The sequence below is a fragment of the Triturus cristatus genome, chromosome 4_1 (assembly GCF_964204655.1).
Source record: "Triturus cristatus chromosome 4_1, aTriCri1.1, whole genome shotgun sequence".
NCBI lineage: Eukaryota > Metazoa > Chordata > Amphibia > Caudata > Salamandridae > Triturus > Triturus cristatus.
Window position 1 is genome coordinate 35,434,230 of NC_140585.1, and position 21,230 is coordinate 35,455,459.

The window sequence follows — 21,230 nt, forward strand, 5'->3', positions numbered from 1 at the left end:
CCAAACTACTCAGAGTGGGGGACCCCTGCCCGTACCGCACAGGACGAGAATATATGTTAACGATAGACAGTACCCGATTACCCCTCTTGGACATACCTACACACATAATGTCCGGCGAGTCGGTGTTAATTCTCTTGAATGTACATTCCAAATGGGTCCGTACCCAAATAGACAGCCCTCCAGAGGGCCTTCCCCCATTTGGCCTTACTGCGGGTTCCCAGAAGGTAGCAAACCCCACACGGTGGTAAGACTTCAATGCCCATGTCTCCTGAAAGAGGCAGATATTGTGGCCGTCGATGAAATCCCCCCAGTCGGGGAGCTCTAGCAGCCGTGGCAGACCTGCCACATTCCAGGACACAATTTTCAACCCCATATCCTTGTGTGAAGGGGGAAGGGCAAGGTAGGACCTAGGTGGTATAGGTGTTATAGGCGGAGGAGTCCTAAGATTACCATTTGTGGTGATCGATGTTGGGCCTGGCTCCATAGAAGGCTCAATAGGAGAGGTGTTAACGTAGATGGTATCAGAACGGGAGGTTGTTAACTCAGAGGGATATGTCGCCAGTTCAATTTGGCGTAGTAGCCCAGGGCTAGGGCATCCACCTAAGAGCATAATCGAGCTCAGAGCGGGTGGGGTAACCTGATCGGTACCTAAAGGTAAGGGATTCATAGCGTCTAGACTTTCTGGACATTCAAGGGACGCTTCAGTCCGATTTGGAGATTCTCCCCGTGGTCCAGGGTCATAGGCAACATCGAGGTATCTCAGAGTGTCTGGACCCGTTGTTGCCTGGGGCTGTATAGATACAGTCAAGCTCTCAATTGGTTTTTTCTCGGTTGGGGCTGCGATCCTAGAATTGGCTACCAACTTCAGTCAGTCGACGCAATCCAAGGCACTGAACCTATTGTGACATGGAATATTAGGATAGGCAAGGTGTAAATCAAAGTCCTGGTTTCCGCTATGACCTATGCATGGTCTCTCTGCAGTCGGTTGTACATTAGGTGTATTCCTCCTATGGTTTAATGCTCCCAGCGGATAAAAATATGAGAGTAGGGGGGAGTGAATTCCATCAATCATATTGTTCCAACCACCCTCGCCCACATACATTACCACCCTAGGATCTTTAAAATTCACAATTATGCAGTCCCCCTTAATGTTCTTCACACCCCGGCCTACCCAAGATACTCTTCGAACCATCAGAATTTCCCCATTCAGATTTGGAGGCAGAGGTCTTTTTGCATTCAACCAATGGACTGTCTTGTTCTTCAACGACTGGTAAGGTTCGACTCTGCCTTGTGGTAATTCAGGTACGCCTGTTAGGACCACAACATAAGAGCTACATTCTGGGGGTAAGTCTAATCTTGGAAGATAGTTGGCAGTAGGGGCGGGGGTTAGTTCCGGTGTTAGTCAAGGAAGAGAGGGATGGTTGGGGTGGGGGACCCACTAAGCTTCCTAGTTCACACTAACAGGAAGCGAAATCACTGTGAGTGCACTTCCCAAGAATAGCATTTGACTACCATGGGTTAATGGGATCACCTGGTGTCTACAGCGCTTAGACAGGAAAGCAGTACCACATGAAGCACTACATAAAAGTTATTATGTTAGCATTTGAACAATATACATGGTGAAGTCAGAGTGCTGTGCTTCAAGGACAGGCGCCCTGCCCTCCACTACCCACACTGTGCTTCTTCACCTGTGGTCCATGCACCCCTGGGGTCCTGCGGAACCTACTCAGATGGTCCGCCACTGCTTTAAATGAAATACTATTAATAGATTAATAAAATGTATATAAATAAAGAAGGTAAACATAACACTGAAACTTTTAAAATGTTCTGTAAATGTGAAGGAATTTTAAATTGGAGGCTAAAAATGGAATGACTGTCTGCAGATTGATTCGTGGGAGCGGTGCGCGGGCATCAAACATAATGTACTGAGAGGCCTCAATTGAATTTAGAAAAGTGCCAACCTCCCTATTAAAATATTTTTTGTAAACTAAATAAAATATTCTATAATTTGTTTGATGAATACACATTTCTGTATATTTTAGGTCTGGCATTAGCCAAGACCTCTTGATTTTGCCCAAAATATGTACAGATAATATACTGAGCTCTAGAATGCTTTCTGTCAGTGCTCTTCATCTATTGGTCTGTTTTAGTGTCATCCAAAGTTTGGTTCCGCCCACCTCAGCATGAGGCAATGGTTCAGCCCCCTTCAGCCATTGGTTACTTTCTATCTGAGTGATGTCCCTCTGTTAAAGCAGCTGTTTGTGTTTCTTCCCCTGAACTGCGCACCGCGGGGCAGCAGTGGGCGTGGTGGGCGCTGGAAGGTCACACATACCATTCTAACTCCAGTCCTAGATTATCTGGGAAAAAGCAACGTCCCCTCAAATATTCCAGGTGTTTTTTTCCGAGTCTAACTCCAGTCTTGGAATATTTTTAGGTAATGTTATAAATTCCCCAAGTATGTTTAGGAGGGTTAAAAAGTTGTACTTTTGGATTGCAGAAAGAGCTGCCCCGAGGGTGCAGCTAAGACTACCGTTAAAGCACGGTGTTGTTACGCACTCAGAAATGAGTCCCTCTTTGAAGTCCGTCTCTGCCGAGCGCAGAGGCGTGCACTGGTTTATTGTAAAAGCCCGCGTGTGCCCCCAGCCCTCGGGCATCGGGCGTCTCTGCTGGCTGCGAGAGAGTCAGAGAGACTCCTTTAGAGCAGCGCTGTGGGGGTTGGCAGTGCGCAGGCGCAGAGAGGAGCATCCTCATGCGTGGGCGCGCAACCTGTGGCATTCCAGCCTCCCCTCTAAGGGCTTTGCCAGTTAAGCATTTATTTTTAGCAGGAATGTGTATAGCACGTGTTCGTATACCATTCACATTTTGTTTATTTTATTCACAGAAGGATAAAGCGCTCCCTTAAAAGATACACAGTGGTCAATGAGCTACAAATTCCATTCGCGCTTTAATGTGTGCGGCCCCAGGACATGCCTCTTCTTTGTGGGAGAGCATGCTTGAATGCAGCCGCTCAAGGTAGTAGCTGGAACCTTAAAATAGCTCCCACTTTGGACTAAAGCGCTGATGGCACCAAGCAAGAGAAGAAAGGGAGCTGAGCCCTCCTCAGAACAGGTTCCGTGTCTCTTCCGCCTATTCATCCATTTACGCTTCCATCCAGCTGCTCATATCCACTATTTCACCTTTACATCTGTCATCCATTCAGTATTTCATCCATCATTCAAACTTTTCCTATTCCATCCATTTATTCATCCATCCACCCAATTTGCCATTCTGCCAACCACCCATCCATTCACCCATCCAGTCATCCATCCATCAGTCATTCATCCATCCTTCCACTCTGCCATTCATCCATCAAACAGTCCACTCTGCTATCCAACTATTTATTTATTCACTTTGCCATCCATTCACTCGGGCATCTATTCATCCATTCATTCAATTTGCTATCCATCCATCCATCCACTCTGCAACCCACCCATCCATCCATCTATCCAGTCTGCTATCCATCCATCTACTCTGCCATCCACCCCTCCTTCACCCATCCATCCATCCACCCTGCCATCCATCCATCATCCATCCAGTCTGCCATCCATTTTCTCAACTTTTCACTCACTTATCATCCACCTATCCATTCACTCATCCATCCATCCATCTCTCGGCTCTGCCACCCTTTCACCTATCCATCCACCTATCCATTCACTCACTCATCCACCCATCCCTTTACTTTGCCATCCTTTCATTTGTTCATCCACCTATGATTTACTCGTCCTTTCACCCACTCATTCATCCACCTACTCTTTCATTCATACATCCTTCTTTTATCTGCCGAGCTGCAGACAGAAGAGGCCCATAGTGACCCCCCCGCTGCAGCTGCTAAAGCGGGGGTTCACGACGCCCCTGCAGCCGCTTCTCCCAGCTTTGGTTGCGCAGACGTCATTTCCTCTTCCAAGCGCCTCTCTGCACTGGAGCAGTCCTCAGTGAGCTGCTGCCGTGTCCATGGCGCTGCAGCAACAGGTTGCAACTGTGACCCATGATTACGGTGCAACATATTACTTTTTGTGACATGGTGTTCCGCTATGAATTCATCACCTGTCGCAGTGGTTAATATGTTATAGTTACAGTAGCCTCTTGATATAGTTCCTTGTGCGGCTTCCAGGCACGAAGAGCACTGAATGTCGAAAAATAATTGTGTTAATGGGTCAGTGCATTTTTTCCATATTTTCCAGAGTATTGGAAATGCGGACGAAGCAAAGCGCCAACTCCATGGGGGCCTAGAAATAATGTTGATTATAAGCAGACTGGACTATTGCAATGGCCCTAGGTTGGATTATTGTATTACCTTATAAGGAGGCTACAACTTATGCAGGCTGCGGCAGCTAGGTGGATGTTTGGGAGGCGTAAGTTTGGCAGTGGCTCGTCTTTACTCGGCCAGTTACAAACATGAGATGCGGGTTCGAGGCCCTTTACTTAGATCCACGGTCTTCGTAAATATCTGATATGTTTAAAAATACATTCCTCCCAGACGGCTCCCCTCGACCTCGCCTGTCTGATCGCGGAACCTAATAATAATAATAATAATAATAATAAAGAAGTTTATATAGCGCTTGGTTATACTATGTAGTATGTCCCCGCGCTGCGGTACCAATGGACAGCTCATATAGGAAACCCGGGAGAGAGAAACCCTCTATTCTATCCTGAACAGACTGGTCTTCAAGTTCTTCCGAAATATACTTTCGGACTGCTCCAAACGCAGTTCCACAGGGAGTTCGTTCCACCGTTTGGCCGCAAGGTAACGGAAGGAGCGACCCCCATTCTTGCTTTTTTTATGACAGGAATGAGAACGCAGCCTGTCCCCGAGGACCGCAGGGTCCTGGGGGGAGAGTAGGGAGACAGCAAATCCTAGCTCTACCATGGAGAACCGGAGAGCGAGACTGGGAGGACGGGCTTGTTCTGTCGTTACAGCTCAGGCCTGGGACAGACTGCTGTCGCGTTACCCCTAGAGCCAAATATCGTAAAGTTTCGCGGGGTCTCAAACCCTTGTGTTGAGACAGGCTGTGTCTGGTGCACTTAGTACGCAAGGTGCTGTATCGAGTGGATTAGTTTGTCAGCGCCGGGCCACCCTGGGGTAATAGGTGCTCAACAAAACAAATAAATAAATAAATACTGGGAGGCGTAATTTAATGCCTGTGGGGGTGATATTAATAATGTTCTTTCAGGCCTAAGGACAAAGTTTAAATGCCGAGAGGAATCGGGCTTTTAGTCGTTTCAGGATAGACATTTCTGTAAACATTTTACTAACCAATATTTGTTTTTATAATTATTTCTCAAACAAAGCCTGCAGTCATGGCGTGTCACTGAACGCACATCTTACTTTATTGGCGAGTTTGTGTGTGTGGGATAGTGGGTGAAAGCATGAATGAATAACTGAATGCATGAACAGATGCATGAAGGTAAGGATGCGTGATTGAGTGCACGGATGGGTGAGTGACTGCATGGATAGAATCAGCCGGCCCCTTCAGTTATACACCAGGCCAATTGGCTTTGCCAATGCTTGTTTTGTATTGGTTTGCAGAAGCTTAGGCCGGGTTCACGAGCTTCCAGTAATGACTCAGTGGGTCCCCGTGTTCCAGTGGAGATTTAGGGGGCGAGGGGGAGGAGGATCTCAGAGGGCAAAGGTTAAGAACCACTGGTTTAGAGTAGACGATGTCAAGGGATTGCTAGAATGACCATTCCAATCTGAAAAGAGTGTAAGGTTGAAATTCAAGCATTAACTGACGCACAGAGGAATGGGGAAGTGATTTAAGGGCCATCACTCACGGCGCACACTTGCACAACGGGCCTTGCACCCTCCGCCGGGGGACAATCCTGGAACTGGTCTCTCGGTGGAAAGAATCGATCCTTTGTGATCGAAGCTGCTGGAGAGCTGGTCCTCTCAGCGCTAGGCGCTATATTCTCAGGGGCTTTCACTTCTTGAGCGAAGATTCTGCAGCTCTTGGGGAGAGTCCAAGGAATGTCCTGGGAGATGGCTGCCTGGATTCTGGCACTCTTTAATCCTGTTCTCTGTCCATATATGTGTAGAATACAAGAATTACCGATTTGTTGTGATATCACAGCCATAGGATGACCTGATAAAGACGGGTATTGGACCATAAAGCACTGACAGGTATCGGGCTCTGTTCTACCTGATACGGGACCCAAACTGCTTTAGAGGTGCACTATTTTTGGAGCGCAGGTTCTGTCACCTGGGCAGGTCTAAGTCCAGAACACTAATAGGTCGACAGCCCCTCCTCAGTGTGACTGAAGTTGTTGTCTTACATCCCCACCTGAGATCTTACTGATGATGAGGACAGTGAATATTAGGCAATGTTAGGACTTCGCTGGAAATATTAGCCGTTGTGACAACATGTTTCAGTGAAGTCGAACCTATCCTTGAACTAGGACTGGATATATCTCCTTAATGTGTGGTGAGACATCCCTCTAATGGAGACCAAGAGTGTCACGCCTTTGTGACAATACGTTACTTGGCATGTCTCTTATGATGGAAGCGCTGTCAGCTAGTGATGCAAAACTCCTGTCCCCAGTTGTGCCACACCTTCCAGCTTCTCTTTCAGAGCTCCCTCTCTGTCTCTTTCACTCTTTGTCTCCTGCTGAAGGCCTCATCGGCTGCATGCAACAGCCGAAACATTATCGTCAAATGTTTATTTATTGAATCTCACAAATGTGAACCAATTTTTTCAAATGACTTTCCTGCTTTGTGAAACCTGAGGATTGTGTTAGGTTGGTGTGTAGTCTGCTTGCGATCAGAGGCTTGAAGACTGATCTCAAATGTAGTCTGTTCTATCTTTGTTTTATAGGAACATTGTATTTGGGGTTTGTGGGCTGGAGTTTGAAATTCGAGAATATACATTAAAATACGTGAATATTTAGCCAGCAATAACAATGGGATTAATCTATAATAAACATTTTTAGGTGTAAGCTTACAGTTGACACCTTCTTTACAGCCAATATTAATAATCAATTTGAAATTAATTAACATATTATTTTGACGAAAATCAATACAAATTGATGCTGAATCAGTCACCACCATTGGAGTAAATTAAACGTGATGAGCAATATTGATTTCCGCATCCTGGGAGGGGTGTTTGTTATGCTCCATCATTTGTACATTAGGGCTCCCAGAAGCCGGGCTGACTTGTGTAAGGTGCAGATAAAGGTGTCAATCGCTACTCACCAAAGCGAGGCATTGATTGAAAAAAGCGAATTAATGTTCCGTGGAGACTTTACTCACTTGGATTAAACTTTTCTAATGTGCACAGTTGTTAGTGTTTGTAACTCATGAAATAGGGGAATAAAATGGCTCATGGTATAAACTCAAGCTGAATTGATGAGACACTTTTCATATTATTATGCAGTAGGTACTGGGGCTCCGCCCACCTGAGAGCTGGCCCGCCCTTCCTGTGTATCCATTGGACAGGGCTGGTCCCACGAGCTCAAGCCCGGAACCGCCTCCATCTGAAATCTGGACAGGTCCTGACATCCTCTCAGACGTCAGGCTGGAGGTGCAAAATGCGGCTGTTGACATTTGTCCCCACTGACCACCCATAGTTCTGTAGCCATAAGGGGACCAATGATCAGTGTCCATTAATGATTCATTTTGGCCGTTTTTTCAAACCACTAAATGGCAGAATAATGCACATCCTGTGAATCTAGAACAGTCCCAAGCAGCAAAGGTATTGTCATCATCGATTGTAACCTGGGGGAAAAGATGGTGACGAAAGATTGGCTGTCCCAGTACTTATGACACATTGAAAAATAGAACATTGCTCCTCCATAGGCACGCCGCATGATTTGCACACACATTTTTCACCAATGTCTTCTCTGCTCCTGGGTTTACTCAGAATAGGCATGTAAGCAGGGTGGGCGGATCACACACTTCTATCTAGGGGTGGGCACTAAACTCCGCTCCTCCGCAGAGTTTTGTGCACATACTTTTGAGAAAACTCCACCAACCGCCGTGTAGCAGAGCTATTTTCTTGCACGTCGTAAGTTGGCAAGCACAAGCAAGAAAATCATGCGCTAGACCACCTCCCTCGAAATTCCTCAATGTGGGCAGTCGCAGCCGATCGCTACCGCTCACGTTGAGAAAGCTGCCGCTCGCAATGAGAAAACTGACACACGAGTAGAAAATCTACTTGAGCAACAGCAATGACCAGCGCCTCTGGCGGGACACGTGGTGCTGTTTGTGCTGATTTTACAGCACGGGACAAGCTCCCGGCGCTAAAAACCAGTTGGGGCAGAGCAACGTACAAAACACAGCTCTTCGCGACAGCCAGAGAGGAGAAGAGGTTCACACAGAAACAGTCCTGTCTGACCACTGACGCACAGTGTGCTACTGAGCCTGTGGCCCTTCCTCAAGGGTGGACAGAACAGCTCAGGGCAGCGAGAATCATGTACCGCCTGTCCCTCCTCACTGCAAATCCTGCTCTCCGTGCATCCACCCTCCTCACACACTCTTCCCTTCTCTTGCAGAGGTGGTCCCATTCCGACGGAGTGTCTTCTCCCCCATCTTCCTCTGGAGTCTCATCACCATGGGCATGACGCAGCTAAGGGTCATCTTCTACATGGCGGCCATGAACAAGATGCTGGAGTTCCTGGTCACTGGTGGAGGAGAGCACGGTGAGGGGGGCATCCTGTGGCTGTGGGAAAAGGGTCTGGGGTGGGAGCCCAGGAAAGACCCTAGAAAGAGAGAAATCCAGGGAGAGGTAGAACGAGACAGAGCATGAAATAAGGCCAATGGCAAAAGTGCCAAGACGAGGGAGCTTGGGAGAACCAGCCTGGGAGGTGGAGCCAGGGAGCAAGAGGGAGTTGGGCAGTCCGGGCACATGTGAGGGAGCCAGAGAGTGACAGCGAGGCAGGGGAACCAGGGGTACAGAGGTAGGGGGTGTCATGGAGACAGAACCTGGGAGAGCAGGCTACCTGAGAGAGGGAGAACGAGCCAGGGGGAGACTTTTAGGAAGGAGGAGCTATAGAGAATGAGGCGGATAGAGAGAAACATGCAGAGATAGAGAGTGAGGAAGAGGGTACCAGGAGAATGCTATGAAGAGGCAGCTAAAGAGAAGGAGCTGGAGAGAGAGAACTAGAGATAGAGAGAGGGTGCCAGGAGCGTTCTATGAAGAGGGACCTATAGAGAAGGAGATGGAAAGAGAGACAGATGGGGGGAGAGATAGAGAGCAAGGGAGAGTGTGCCGGGAGAGTGCTATGAAGAGGGAGCTATAGAGAAGGAGCTGGAGAGAGAGAACTAGAGATAGAGAGAGGGTGCTAGGAGCGTTCTATGAAGAGGGACCTATAGAGAAGGAGCTGGAAAGAGAGAGAGATGGGGGGAGAGATAGAGAGCAAGGGAGAGGGTACCAGGAGAATGCTATGAAGAGGGAGCTATAGAGAAGGAGCTGGAGAGAGAGAACTAGAGATAGAGAGAGGGTGCCAGGAGCGTTCTATGAAGAGGGACCTATAGAGAAGGAGCTGGAAAGAGAGAGAGATGGGGGGAGAGATAGAGAGCAAGGGAGAGGGTACCAGGAGAATGCTATGAAGAGGGAGCTATAGAGAAGGAGCTGGAGAGAGAGAACTAGAGATAGAGAGAGGGTGCTAGGAGCGTTCTATGAAGAGGGACCTATAGAGAAGGAGATGGAAAGAGAGACAGATGGGGGGAGAGATAGAGAGCAAGGGAGAGTGTGCCGGGAGAGTGCTATGAAGACGGAGCTGTAGAGAAGGAGCTGGAGAAAGAGAACCTGGATAGAGAGCTTGGGAGAGTGTGCATGGAAGAGAGCAGAGAGGGCATGCGAGGGAGAGTTTGCATGGAAGAGAGAGGAGTGCGCTTAGGAGGGAGAGTGTGCATGCAAAAGAGAGGAGATGGAGTGCCAGGGAGAGTGTGCATGGAAGGGAGAGAGAGTGGGCTTAGGAGGGAGAGTGTGCATGGAAGAGAGAGGAGATGGAGTGGCAGGGAGAGAGTGCACAAAAGAGAGAGGAGTGGGCTTAGGAGGGAGAGTGTGCATGGAAGAGAGAGGAGATGGAGTGCCAGGGAGAGTGTGCACGAAAGAGGAAAGAGATGGAGTGCCAGGCAGAGTGTGCATGGGAGAGAGAGGAGTGGGCTTAGGAGGGAGAGTGAGCATGAAAGAGAAAGGAGCTGGAGTGCCAGGGAGAGTGTACATGAAAGAGAAAGGGGAATGAGAGTCAGGTAGAGTGTACATGTAAGAGAAAAGGGAATGAGTGTTAGGGAGAGTGTACATGGAAGAGACAATGGAATGAGTGTCAGAGAGGGTATACATGGAAGAGAAAAAAAGGGAATGAGTGTCAGGGAGAGTGTACATGAAAGAGAAAATAGAATGAGTGTCAAGGGGTGTGTACATGGAAGAGAACGGTGAATGAGTGTCAGGGAGAGTGTGCATGGAAGAGAAAAGAGAATGAGTGTCAGGGAGAGTGTACATGGAAGACAAAGGTGGATGAGTGTCAGGGAGAGTGTACATAAAAGAGAAAATAGAATGAGTGTCAGGAAGAGTGAACATGGAAGAGACAGAGGAATAAGTTTCAAGGAGAGTGTACATGGGGAGAAAATGGAACAAGTGTCATGGAGAGTGTACATGAAAGAGAAAATAGAATGAGTTTCAGGGAGAGTGCACATGGAAGAGAATAAAGAATGAGTGTCAGGGAGAGTGTACATGGAAGAGAAAAGAGAGTGAGTGTCAGGTAAAGTGCACATGGAAGAGAAAAGAGAATGAGTGCTGGGGGAGTGTACACTGAAGAGAAAAGAGAATGAGTGTCAGGGAGAGTGTACATGGAAGAGAAAGGTGGATGAGTGTCAGGAAGAGTGTACACGGAAGAGACAAAGGAATGAGTGTCAGGCAAAGTGTACATGGGGAGAACATGGAACAAGTGTCATGGAGAGTGTACATGAAAGAGAAAATAGAATGAGTGTCAGGGTGCGTGTACATGGAAGAAAATAAAGAATGAGTGTCAGGGAGAGTGTACATGAAAGAACAAATAGACTGAGTGTCTGGGAGAGTGTACATGGAAGAGAAAAGAGAATGAGTCTCAGGTAAAGTGCACATGGAAGAGAGAGGAGAATGAGTGCTAGGGAGAGTGTACATGGAAATGAGAATGAGTGTCAGGAAGAGTGTACATGGAAGAAAAAGGGGAATGAGAGTCAGGTAGAGTGTACATGGGGAGAAAATGGAATGAGTGTACATGAAAGGGAAAATAGAATGAGTGTCAGGGAGAGAGTACATAGAAGAGAAAAAAGAATGAGTGTCAGGGAGAGTGTACATGGAAGAGAAAAGAGAATGATTGTTGGGAAAGTGCACATGGAAGAGCAAAGAGAATGAGTGCCAGGGAGAGTGTACATGGAAGAGAAAAGGGAATGAGTGTCAGGGAGAATGTACATGGAAGAGATAAGGGAATGAGTGTCAGGGAGAGTGTGCACGGAAGAGAAAAGGGAATGAGTTTCAGGGAGAGTGTACATGGAAGAGAAAAGGGAATGAGTGTCAGGTGAGTGTACATGAAAGAGAAAATAGAGAGTGTCAGAGAGAGTGTACATGGCAGAGAAAAAAGAATGAGTGTCAGGGAGACTGTACATGGAAGGGAAAAGAGAATGACTGTCAGGCTGAGTGTACATGGAAGATAAAAGGGAGTTAGTGTCAGGAAGAGTGTACTTGGGGGAGAAAAGAGAATGAGTGTCAGGGAGAGTGTACAGGAAAGAGAAAATAGAGAGAGTGTCAGGGAGAGTGTACATGGAAGAGAAAAGGGAATGAGTGTCAGGGAGAGTATACATGGAAGGGAAAAGGCAATGAAAGTCAGGATAAGTGTACATGGAAGAGAAAAGGGAATGAGTGTCAGGAAGAGTGTACTTGGGGGAGAAAAGAGAATGAGTGGCAGGGAGAGTTTACATGAAAGAGAAAATAGAGAGAGTGTCAGGGAGAGTGTACATGGAAGAGAAAAAAGAATGGGTGTCAGGGAGAGTGTACATGGAAGAGAAAAGGGAATGAGTGTCAGGGAGAGTGTACATGGAAGAGAAAAGGGAATGAGTGTCAGGGAGAGTGTACATGGAAGAGAAAGGGGAATGAGAGTCAGGTAGAGTGCACTTGGGGAGAAAAGAGAATGAGTGTCAGGGAGACTGTACATGGAAGAGAAGAGGCAATGAGTGTCAGGATAAGTGTACATGGAAGAGAAAAGGGAATGAGTGTCAGGAAGAGTGTACTTGGGGGAGAAAAGAGAATGAGTGGCAAGGAGAGTTTACATGAAAGAGAAAATAGAAAGAGTGTCAGGGAGATTGTACATGGAAGAGAAAAAATAATGTGTGTCAGAGAGAGTGTACGTGGAAGAGAAAAGGGAATGAGTGTCAGGGAGAGTGTACATGGAAGAGAAAAGGGAATGAGTGTCAGGGAGAGTATACATGGAAGAGAAAAAATAACGAGTGTCAAGGAGAGTGCACATGGAAGGGAAAAGAGAATGAGTGTCAGGATGAGTGTACACGGAAGAGAAAATAGAATGAGTGTCAGGGAGAGTGTACATGAAAGAGAAAAGAGAATGAGTGTCAGGATGAGTGTACATGGAAGAGAAAAGGCAATGAGTGTCAGGATAAGTGTACATGGAAGAGAAAAGGGAATGAGTGTCAGGAAGAGTGTACTTGGGGGAGAAAAGAGAATGAGTGGCAAGGAGAGTTTACATGAAAGAGAAAATAGAAAGAGTGTCAGGGAGAGTGTACATGGAAGAGAAAAAAGAATGTGTGTCAGGGAGAGTGTACGTGGAAGAGAAAAGGGAATGAGTATCAGGGAGAGTGTACATGGAAGAGAGAAGGGAATGAGTGTCAGGGAGAGTATACAGGGAAGAGAAAAAATAACGAGTGTCAAGGAGAGTGTACATGGAAGAGAAAAAAGAATGTGTGTCAGGGAGAGTGTACGTGGAAGAGAAAAGAGAATGAGTGTCAGGATGAGTGTGCATGGAAGAGAAAAGGGAATGAGTGTCAGGGAGAGTGTACATGGAAGAGAAAGGGGAATGAGAGTCAGGTAGAGTGCACTTGGGGAGAAAAGAGAATGAGTGTCAGGGAGACTGTACATGGAAGAGAAAAGGCAATGAGTGTCAGGATAAGTGTACATGGAAGAGAAAAGGGAATGAGTGTCAGGAAGAGTGTACATGGGAGAGAAAAGGGGATGAGTGTCAGGAAGAGGTACATGGGAGAGAAAAGGAAATGAGTGTCAGGAAGAGTGTACATGAAAGAGAAAAGGGAATGAGTGTCAGGAAGAGTGTACATGAAAGACAAAGGGGAATGAGTGTCAGGAAGAGGTACATGGGAGAGAAAAGGAAATGAGTGTCAGGAAGGGGTACATGGGAGAGAAAGGGGAATGAGAGTCAGGGAGAGGGTACAGGAAAGAGAAAAGGGATAGAGTTGCAAGGAGAGAGGGAACAGATAGGTTTAGGAGCAGGTGAACGGAAGCGGATAGCGATGGAAGTGCCAGAGAGAGTGCATGCTGGTGGGTGATGAGGGTGTGCCAGGGCGAGTGAATGATGGTGGGCGATGAGGGAATACCAAAGAGAGTGCATGCTGGTGGGTGATGAGGCAGTGCCAGGGTGAGTGCATGCTGGTGGGCGATGAGGGAATACCAAAGAGAGGGCATGCTGGTGGGTGATGAGGGAGTGCTAGAGAGAGTGCATGCTGGTGGGTGATGAGGGAGTGCTAGAGAGAGTGCATGCTGGTGGGTGATGAGGGAGTGCCAGGGCGAGTGCATGCTGGTGGGTGATGAGGGAGTGCTAGGGCGAGTGCATGCTGGTGGGTGATGAGGGAGTGCCAGGGCGAGTGCATGCTGGTGGGTGATGAGGGAGTGCCAGGGCGAGTGCATGCTGGTGGGTGATGAGGGAGTGCCAGGGCGAGTGCGTGCTGGTGGGTGATGAGGGAATACCAAAGAGAGTGCATGCTGGAGGGTGATGAGGGAGCGCCAGAGAGAGTGCATGCTGGTGGGTGATGAGGGAGTGCCAGAGAGAGTGCATGGTGGTCGGAGATGAGGGAGTGCCAGGGCGAGTGCATGCTGGTGGGCGATGAGGGAGTGCCAGGGCGAGTGCATGCTGGTGGGTGATGAGGGAATACCAAAGAGAGTGCATGCTGGTGGGTGATGAGGGAGTGCCAGGGCGAGTGCATGCTGGTGGGTGATGAGGGAGTGCCAGGGCGAGTGCATGCTGGTGGGTGATGAGGGAGTGCCAGAGAGAGTGCATGCTGGTGGGTGATGAGGGAGTGCCAGGGCGAGCGCATGATGGTGGGTGATGAGGGAATACCAGAGTGAGCGCATGCTAGTGGGTGATGAGGGAATACCAAAGAGAGAGCATGCTGGTGGGTGATGAGGGAATACCAAAGAGAGTGCATGCTGGTGGGTGATGAGGGAGTGCCAGGGCGAGTGCATGCTGGTGGGTGATGAGGGAGTGCCAGGGCGAGTGCATGCTGGTGGGTGATGAGGGAGTGCCAGGGAGAGTGCATGCTGGTGGGTGATGAGGGAGTGCCAGGGCGAGTGCATGCTGTTGGGTGATGAGGGAGTGCCAGGGTGAGTGCATGCTGGTGGGTGATGAGGGAGTGCCAGGAAGAGTGCATGCTGGTGGGTGATGAGGGAGTGCCAGGGCGAGTGCATGCTGGTGGGTGAGGAGGGAGAGCCAGGGCGAGTGCATGCTGTTGGGTGATGAGGGAGTGCCAGGGCGAGTGCATGCTGGTGGGTGAGGAGGGAGTGCCAGGGCAAGTGCATGCTGGTGGGTGAGGAGGGAGTGCCAGGGCGAGTGCATGCTGGTGGGTGATGAGGGAGTGGCAGGACGAGTGCATGCTGGTGGGTGAGGAGGGAGTGCCAGGGCGAGTGCATGCTGGTGGGTGATGAGGGAGTGGCAGGGCGAGTGCATGCTGGTGGGTGATGAGGGAGTGCCAGGGCGAGTGCGTGCTGGTGGGTGATGAGGGAGTGGCAGGGCGAGTGCATGCTGGTGGGTGATGAGGGAGTGCCAGGGCGAGTGCATCTTGGTCGGTGATGAGGGAATGCCAGGGCGAGTGCATGCTGGTGGGTGAGGAGGGAGTGCCAGGGCGAGTGCATGCTGGTGGGTGATGAGGGGGTGGCAGGACGAGTGCATGCTGGTGGGTGAGGAGGGAGTGCCAGGGCGAGTGCATGCTGGTGGGTGATGAGGGAGTGGCAGGGCGAGTGCATCTTGGTCGGTGATGAGGGAATGCCAGGGCGAGTGCATGCTGGTGGGTGAGGAGGGAGTGCCAGGGCGAGTGCATGCTGGTGGGTGAGGAGGGAGTGCCAGGGCGAGGGTATGCTGGTGGGTGAGGAAGGAGTGCCAGAGAGAGTGCATGTCGGTGAGTGATAGCGGGTGCCAGGCAAGGGCGGGACTGTCATGATGGATATTTTAGAGGGAAATGAAGAAGACAGAGTTAAAGAAGAAGAGAATATTAGATCAAAAAAGCAAAATACATTAAAGAGTGGAGAAAAAAACAGAACAGAAGGGTAACGAAGCCAAAAATAATTTCAAAAAGAAACGAAAACAAAAGAAAAAGGAACCCACGTTCCAAAGGTAGAATGGAGAAACAGAAACAGATTAGGAGTGGAAAGTGGGTGAAAAGAGGGGAAGGAACTTGAGGGGATAAACAACAAAAAGTGGGCGGGGGGGTGTGGAGAATGATGCAGGTGAGCAGAGAGGGATGGGTGATGTGAACCCCTGAATATAACAGAGTGTGCTGGAAGGAGAGGCGGGGGCAGGCGAGCCCTGGACGGAGAGCGCTGTAAGTAAGACTCATGGGGGGAGTTGGAAGGTGCGTGGGGGGTCGTGTGTTGGCCACTCAGGGGCGAGACAAAGTGAGGCCGCTTTGAACCCTTACAGCCGATCTGACGCCTCTCTCCCTCTCTTACAGTCTCCGAGGACCTGCAGAACGAGGCCGATGTGACAGGTGAGTCTCACTCGCTGCGAGAGAGAGGGGGGTGAGAGAGACAGAGGGAGGGGAGGACAGAGAGAGAGAGAGGGCGAGAGAGAGACAGAGGGAGGGGAGGACAGAGAGAGAGAGGGGGGTGAGAGAGACAGAGGGAGGGGAGGACAGAGAGAGAGAGAGGGCGAGAGAGAGACAGAGGGAGGGGAGGACAGAGAGAGAGAGGGCGTGAGAGAGACAGAGGGAGGGGAGGACAGAGAGAGAGAGAGGGCGAGAGAGAGACAGAGGGAGGGGAGGACAGAGAGAGAGAGGGCGAGAGAGAGACAGAGGGAGGGGAGGACAGAGAGAGAGAGAGGGCGAGAGAGAGACAGAGGGAGGGGAGGACAGAGAGAGAGAGGGGGGTGAGAGAGACAGAGGGAGGGGAGGACAGAGAGAGAGAGAGGGCGAGAGAGAGACAGAGGGAGGGGAGGACAGAGAGAGAGAGGGCGTGAGAGAGACAGAGGGAGGGGAGGACAGAGAGAGAGAGAGGGCGAGAGAGAGACAGAGGGAGGGGAGGACAGAGAGAGAGAGGGCGAGAGAGAGACAGAGGGAGGGGAGGACAGAGAGAGAGAGAGGGCGAGAGAGAGACAGAGGGAGGGGAGGACAGAGAGAGAGAGGGGGGTGAGAGAGACAGAGGGAGGGGAGGACAGAGAGAGAGAGAGGGCGAGAGAGAGACAGAGGGAGGGGAGGACAGAGAGAGAGAGGGGGGTGAGAGAGACAGAGGGAGGGGAGGACAGAGAGAGAGAGGGGGTGAGAGATACAGAGGGAGGGGAGGACAGAGAGAGAGAGGGGGTGAGAGATACAGAGGGAGGGGAGGACAGTGAGAGAGGGAGGGAGGGAGGGAGGGAGATAGAGAGAAAGAGAGAGAGACAGCGAAAGAGAGCACGACGCAGAGAGAGTTGAGGCAATAAGTAAAGATTTCTTTAAATTCTGAATTTCTCTTGCCACATTTGCTGCTCTTCAGAGACAGAGGTCCAGTGCCAGGCCGTGTCTTCTGTCACATTGTTGCTTATGTTTCTTAACATGGAGACTGGCGTTTATAAACTCCTCTCCCTTGACTGTCAGAGAAAGAGAAGTAAAGTGAATTATGTGACACTCTTGCTGAGGTACAGGGAGTGTCAAAGGGATAGAATCTAACGCGTAAAACGTAAATACCTGTAAATGAACTGTGCACATTCAGCAGTTGGGAAAGCGGAAATAAAGCACATTTTGCTAACTCTGAAGTGTGATGGAAACAGAGACTTTAATAAAATGGTAACAAATCAAGACACGTTACCTGGTGACGCACAGGCGAAAGATATTCACTGAAACCTGATTCCCCACATTTTCGCTTGCATGCTCTGTAGTATCATCCGTAAAATGCGTCAGCGCAAATCTAGTGCCTATGAATGGAAACTCTGCTGTCCGAGGGCGGCTCCTCCGCTAAGGCGCAGGAGCGTCGCCCTACCTCCTTTCAGCACTGCAAGCAATAGAATGGTAACAACGCAATGTGCTATTTTCATTTTATTTTTCTGTGCTGAGGCAGTTTTGCGGGGCGGGCGGGGCTGGGCTGGCAGAGTAAGGGTGGTGAGTGATGGTACTCTAAGTGTGCATGACTGTTTGGCCGGCGGGTTTGGGACAGACAAACAGTCATGTGCACTTTGCATGTTTTCCACCGGATGTAATGTACAGCCTCCGAGCACACCACCTCAACATCGTACGCCAACAACACCCAGTTGATTCTCTCCCTCACCAAGGACCCGGACATCGCCAAATCCAACCTCCACGAGGGAATGAAGGCTGTCGACGACTGGATGAAGTCTAGCCGTCTGAAACTGAACTCAGACAAGACGGAGATCCTCATCCTCGGCTCCACCCACTCCACATGGGACGACTCCTGGTGGCCGGCCACGCTGGGAGCGGCCCCGACACCCACCAACCACGCACGCAACCTGGGGTTCATCCTGGACTCAATGCTCTATATGACCCAGCAAGTCAACACTGTCTCGTCCTCTTGCTTCAACACCCTCCGCATGCTCCGCCAGATCAACAGATGGATCCGCACTGAAACCAGGAAAACGATCACCCAGGCACTCGTCAGCAGCAGGCTGGACTACGGCAAAGCCCTCTATGCAGGAACCACGGCTACACTCCAGAAGAGACTCCAACGTATACAAAACGCCTCCGCATGGCTCACCCTAGGACTACCCAGCCACAGCCACATCACCACCCACCTGAGAGATCTGCATTGACTCCCGGTCAACAAGAGGATCACCTTCAAGCTCCTCACCCACGCTCACAGAGCACTCCACAACGCCGGACCAGAATACCTCAACGAATGACTGTCCTTCTACACCCCGAACCGCCAGCTCCACTCCGCTGACCTCGCCTTCACCAACGTCCCACGCATCTGCCGAACGACCACCATCGGCAGATCTTTTTCCCACCTCGCCGCCAAGACATGGAACACCCTCCCCACCCACCTGCATCTGACCCAGGACCTGCTGACTTTCAGGAGACTTCTCAAGACCTGGCTGCTCGACCAGTAGCTGCTTCCCCCCCCACACTCAGTGCCTTGAGACTCTCACGGGTGAGTAGGGCGCTCTATAAATTGACTAATTGATTGATTGATACAGCCTGGGCAGGGGCGTAACACAGGCTCCCACAGCCCCCGCAGTGCGGGGAGGGGCCCCAAGCTCCAAGGGCCCCCCTTGGCACTGCACTCTGGCCGGAGAGCTCCTGATTGAGCCCGGAGGGGGCCCTTCTCCGTACCGTGCAAGGAGGTCCCCTCACTTTTCAATACGCCAGTGAGCCTGGGTGGAGAACATGCCCTGGCTCCCAGTCCCTGTCTGAGCGCTGAGGGCAGCCTCGGCTGTTCCTGCTTCTACAGAAGGAAGAGGACGGAGGAGAGGCAGCGGCCAGCCAGCTCGGTCGGCAGGTAAGTGATTTTGTTTATTTAAACCCCACCCCACAACTGCTTCCCTGGAGCAGCCGCCACTGTTGCTGTCTGTAAATGGCAGTGCGCTGCCACACCATGCTTTGGTTAAATAAAAAAACACCGCCTCATGTCAGCAAAGCTAGGTGAGTCCTAAACGTTTGTCGCTGTAAAATATGGGCCTTGGTTCTAAAACGTTTGGGAAGCAGCGATCTAACGCATTGTTTACATCTCACCGTATCTCTGTTAGTCTAGATTACCTCCTTGTTTCTCCTCCTCATTCGTTTTATTGGCAGCTCCAGGAGTATACGCCGTCACTACTCAGGCAGTGCAACGTTATAAAAAGAAATCACTAGTAAACACTCAAAGAATAGGCTCTTCGCGACCCTGGTAAGAGCACATGAAACCTCCATCCCCGAAGACGTGCTGGTTTGTCTTTTTAGTGGGAAGACATCCTGTGGTATTTCTAAAGCAATTCCTGGCGGGGGCGTAGCTTGGGGGGGGGGGGGGTTAAATAAATGCTCTCTGGCTTGGTAGTTGCCCCTGGGGGTCCTGAGTCGGGTTTGCTTTGTCTGTGTTGATTTGTCTCATGTTCTGATTTCACCAAGAGGTTTTAACAGGTCAATTTTTGGGATCAGGTACTTATATATATAAAGACGGGATGGCCATAAAAGTACCCAACGAGCACCCATAGAGGTACCCCTCCAGTGGGTGTACATTTACTACCTTTGGAATTCACAAACATTAGCCATGGTTGGCTTGGAAAGCTGAGCACGCCTCAGGTTTTCAGGAATACTGCTGCCAATCAAACACCCAAAGTTGATGGGATGAATGCTTGCAAATAGTCTAACCACTGCCAATCACTCAGATGAATTCTAAACCATCGATTTTGACCCACTGTGCCCCGCTAGACAGAGGGAAGTGTGAGGATTTGGGTGTATTAAATGATATGACTGTGGGGTCTTAACGTGCAACACCCTCACAAAAACTGTCTTAGGTCCAGTCAGGATTGTTTGTTAACCTTAAGTTCAACCCTGGGTAGCTTTGGCTTCGGGCAGCAAGACTAAACTAAAGAACAACGTAAAAGCATTTAACAGCACCAAACAACTGAATTAGAAAGTCACACAACAAGAAAGAGTCACAACAGCAATTCATAAACATAGAGCATATTTTAATGAAGTTTTAGAAAATCTACCCAAGGGTTCCGGAGATAAAGATTTTAAATTAAATAAATACCTTGAAATCCAACTGCAAACAAGCATTGGTCAACAAAAACCTTTCAAACTTTGGAATAATTTGAAACAGTTAGTTTGATGACTCCGATCCAGGTTGGGTGCTCAAATCCAGCAGGGTGGAGGTCTAGTAGTCCAGTAAGGTTACTTTGGACAGTTACCTGGCCACCAGAGCCTTTTCCAGTCCAGTTTCAGCCTCTAAGAAACAACTGCCATAAACAACAATTGAGAGGTCCTGATGCTGGGGACGCAGGCAGAAAAGATTTTCAATGATGCTCCTGGAGCTGTGCTGTCTACGTGGGTGAAGTGTGGTTGATCCCTCGGTCCAGGGTGGGTTGAGGTGACTTTGAACACAGCACTAGGGGTCCCGCGGCATCCTCTTTGTGACAGCACAAGGCCAGCTGCTGCTGGGCTTCCGTTCTTATGATACAGCGCATATCCTTTGTGGGGTCTAGTGTCCCTCTTGGGCACCAACTCCACTCTCTTATAGCACTCCTGGGTCCAGATGACGTGGGTCCAGCTTTTAGCTATCTCATATTTGCCTCTTGGTGTGCCCGGCAGTGACCAGCTGCGATCCTTCAGCAGTGGCTACTGCTTTGTCGGTTTGGGCTTTGATCCCTCTGGTGCTGTTCAAGGGGGCCAGCGGACTGATCCTTGGAGCCACTGCTTCAATCTGTAGTTGGGAAACAAGTGTTCCTCAAGCCAGGAGATACAGGCACAGTCCAATCTCACTAGCTCAAAGTGCAGCAGGTGCAGTCCTTCCGACGGTACAGCCTCTCTTTGTGCAGCTTCAAAAGCAGCAGGATTCTCCTCCCTTGGTCCTCTCTCCAAATCCACACTGTACTGAAATTCAGGATTACAGGGGTACCCATGAAAACCCGGGAAGTGCCCCGAGTGGAAAACGCGGTCACTAGCCAATTGTCTAGTAGCTCCCGTCCTCTTTGGTGACAAAGTTCCTGCGATGTGTGGCATTGTGCAATCCCAAAGTGTGATATTCTTGCTACTTTCAAAGATGTCTGAACTCTTTCCTCGACTGTGAGGAGCTTGGAAGCCCACCCCAGAGCTGTGGCTACCTGACGGCTACACGCCCACGGGAAGACTGATTTGAGGACTTGTT

The 21,230-nt window shown here is 49.8% G+C and overlaps 1 protein-coding gene across 1 annotated transcript in view; it reads left to right on the top strand.

Moving 5' to 3' along the window:
* SLC43A1 (solute carrier family 43 member 1) overlaps positions 1-21,230 on the top strand; it is a 375,520-nt gene that overhangs the window by 324,760 nt on the left and 29,530 nt on the right. The window contains exons 9-10 of the mRNA XM_085651420.1: positions 8,524-8,670; positions 15,917-15,952. Coding sequence (XP_085507546.1) covers positions 8,524-8,670; positions 15,917-15,952 — 183 coding nt within the window. The remainder of the gene's footprint in view (positions 1-8,523; positions 8,671-15,916; positions 15,953-21,230) is intronic.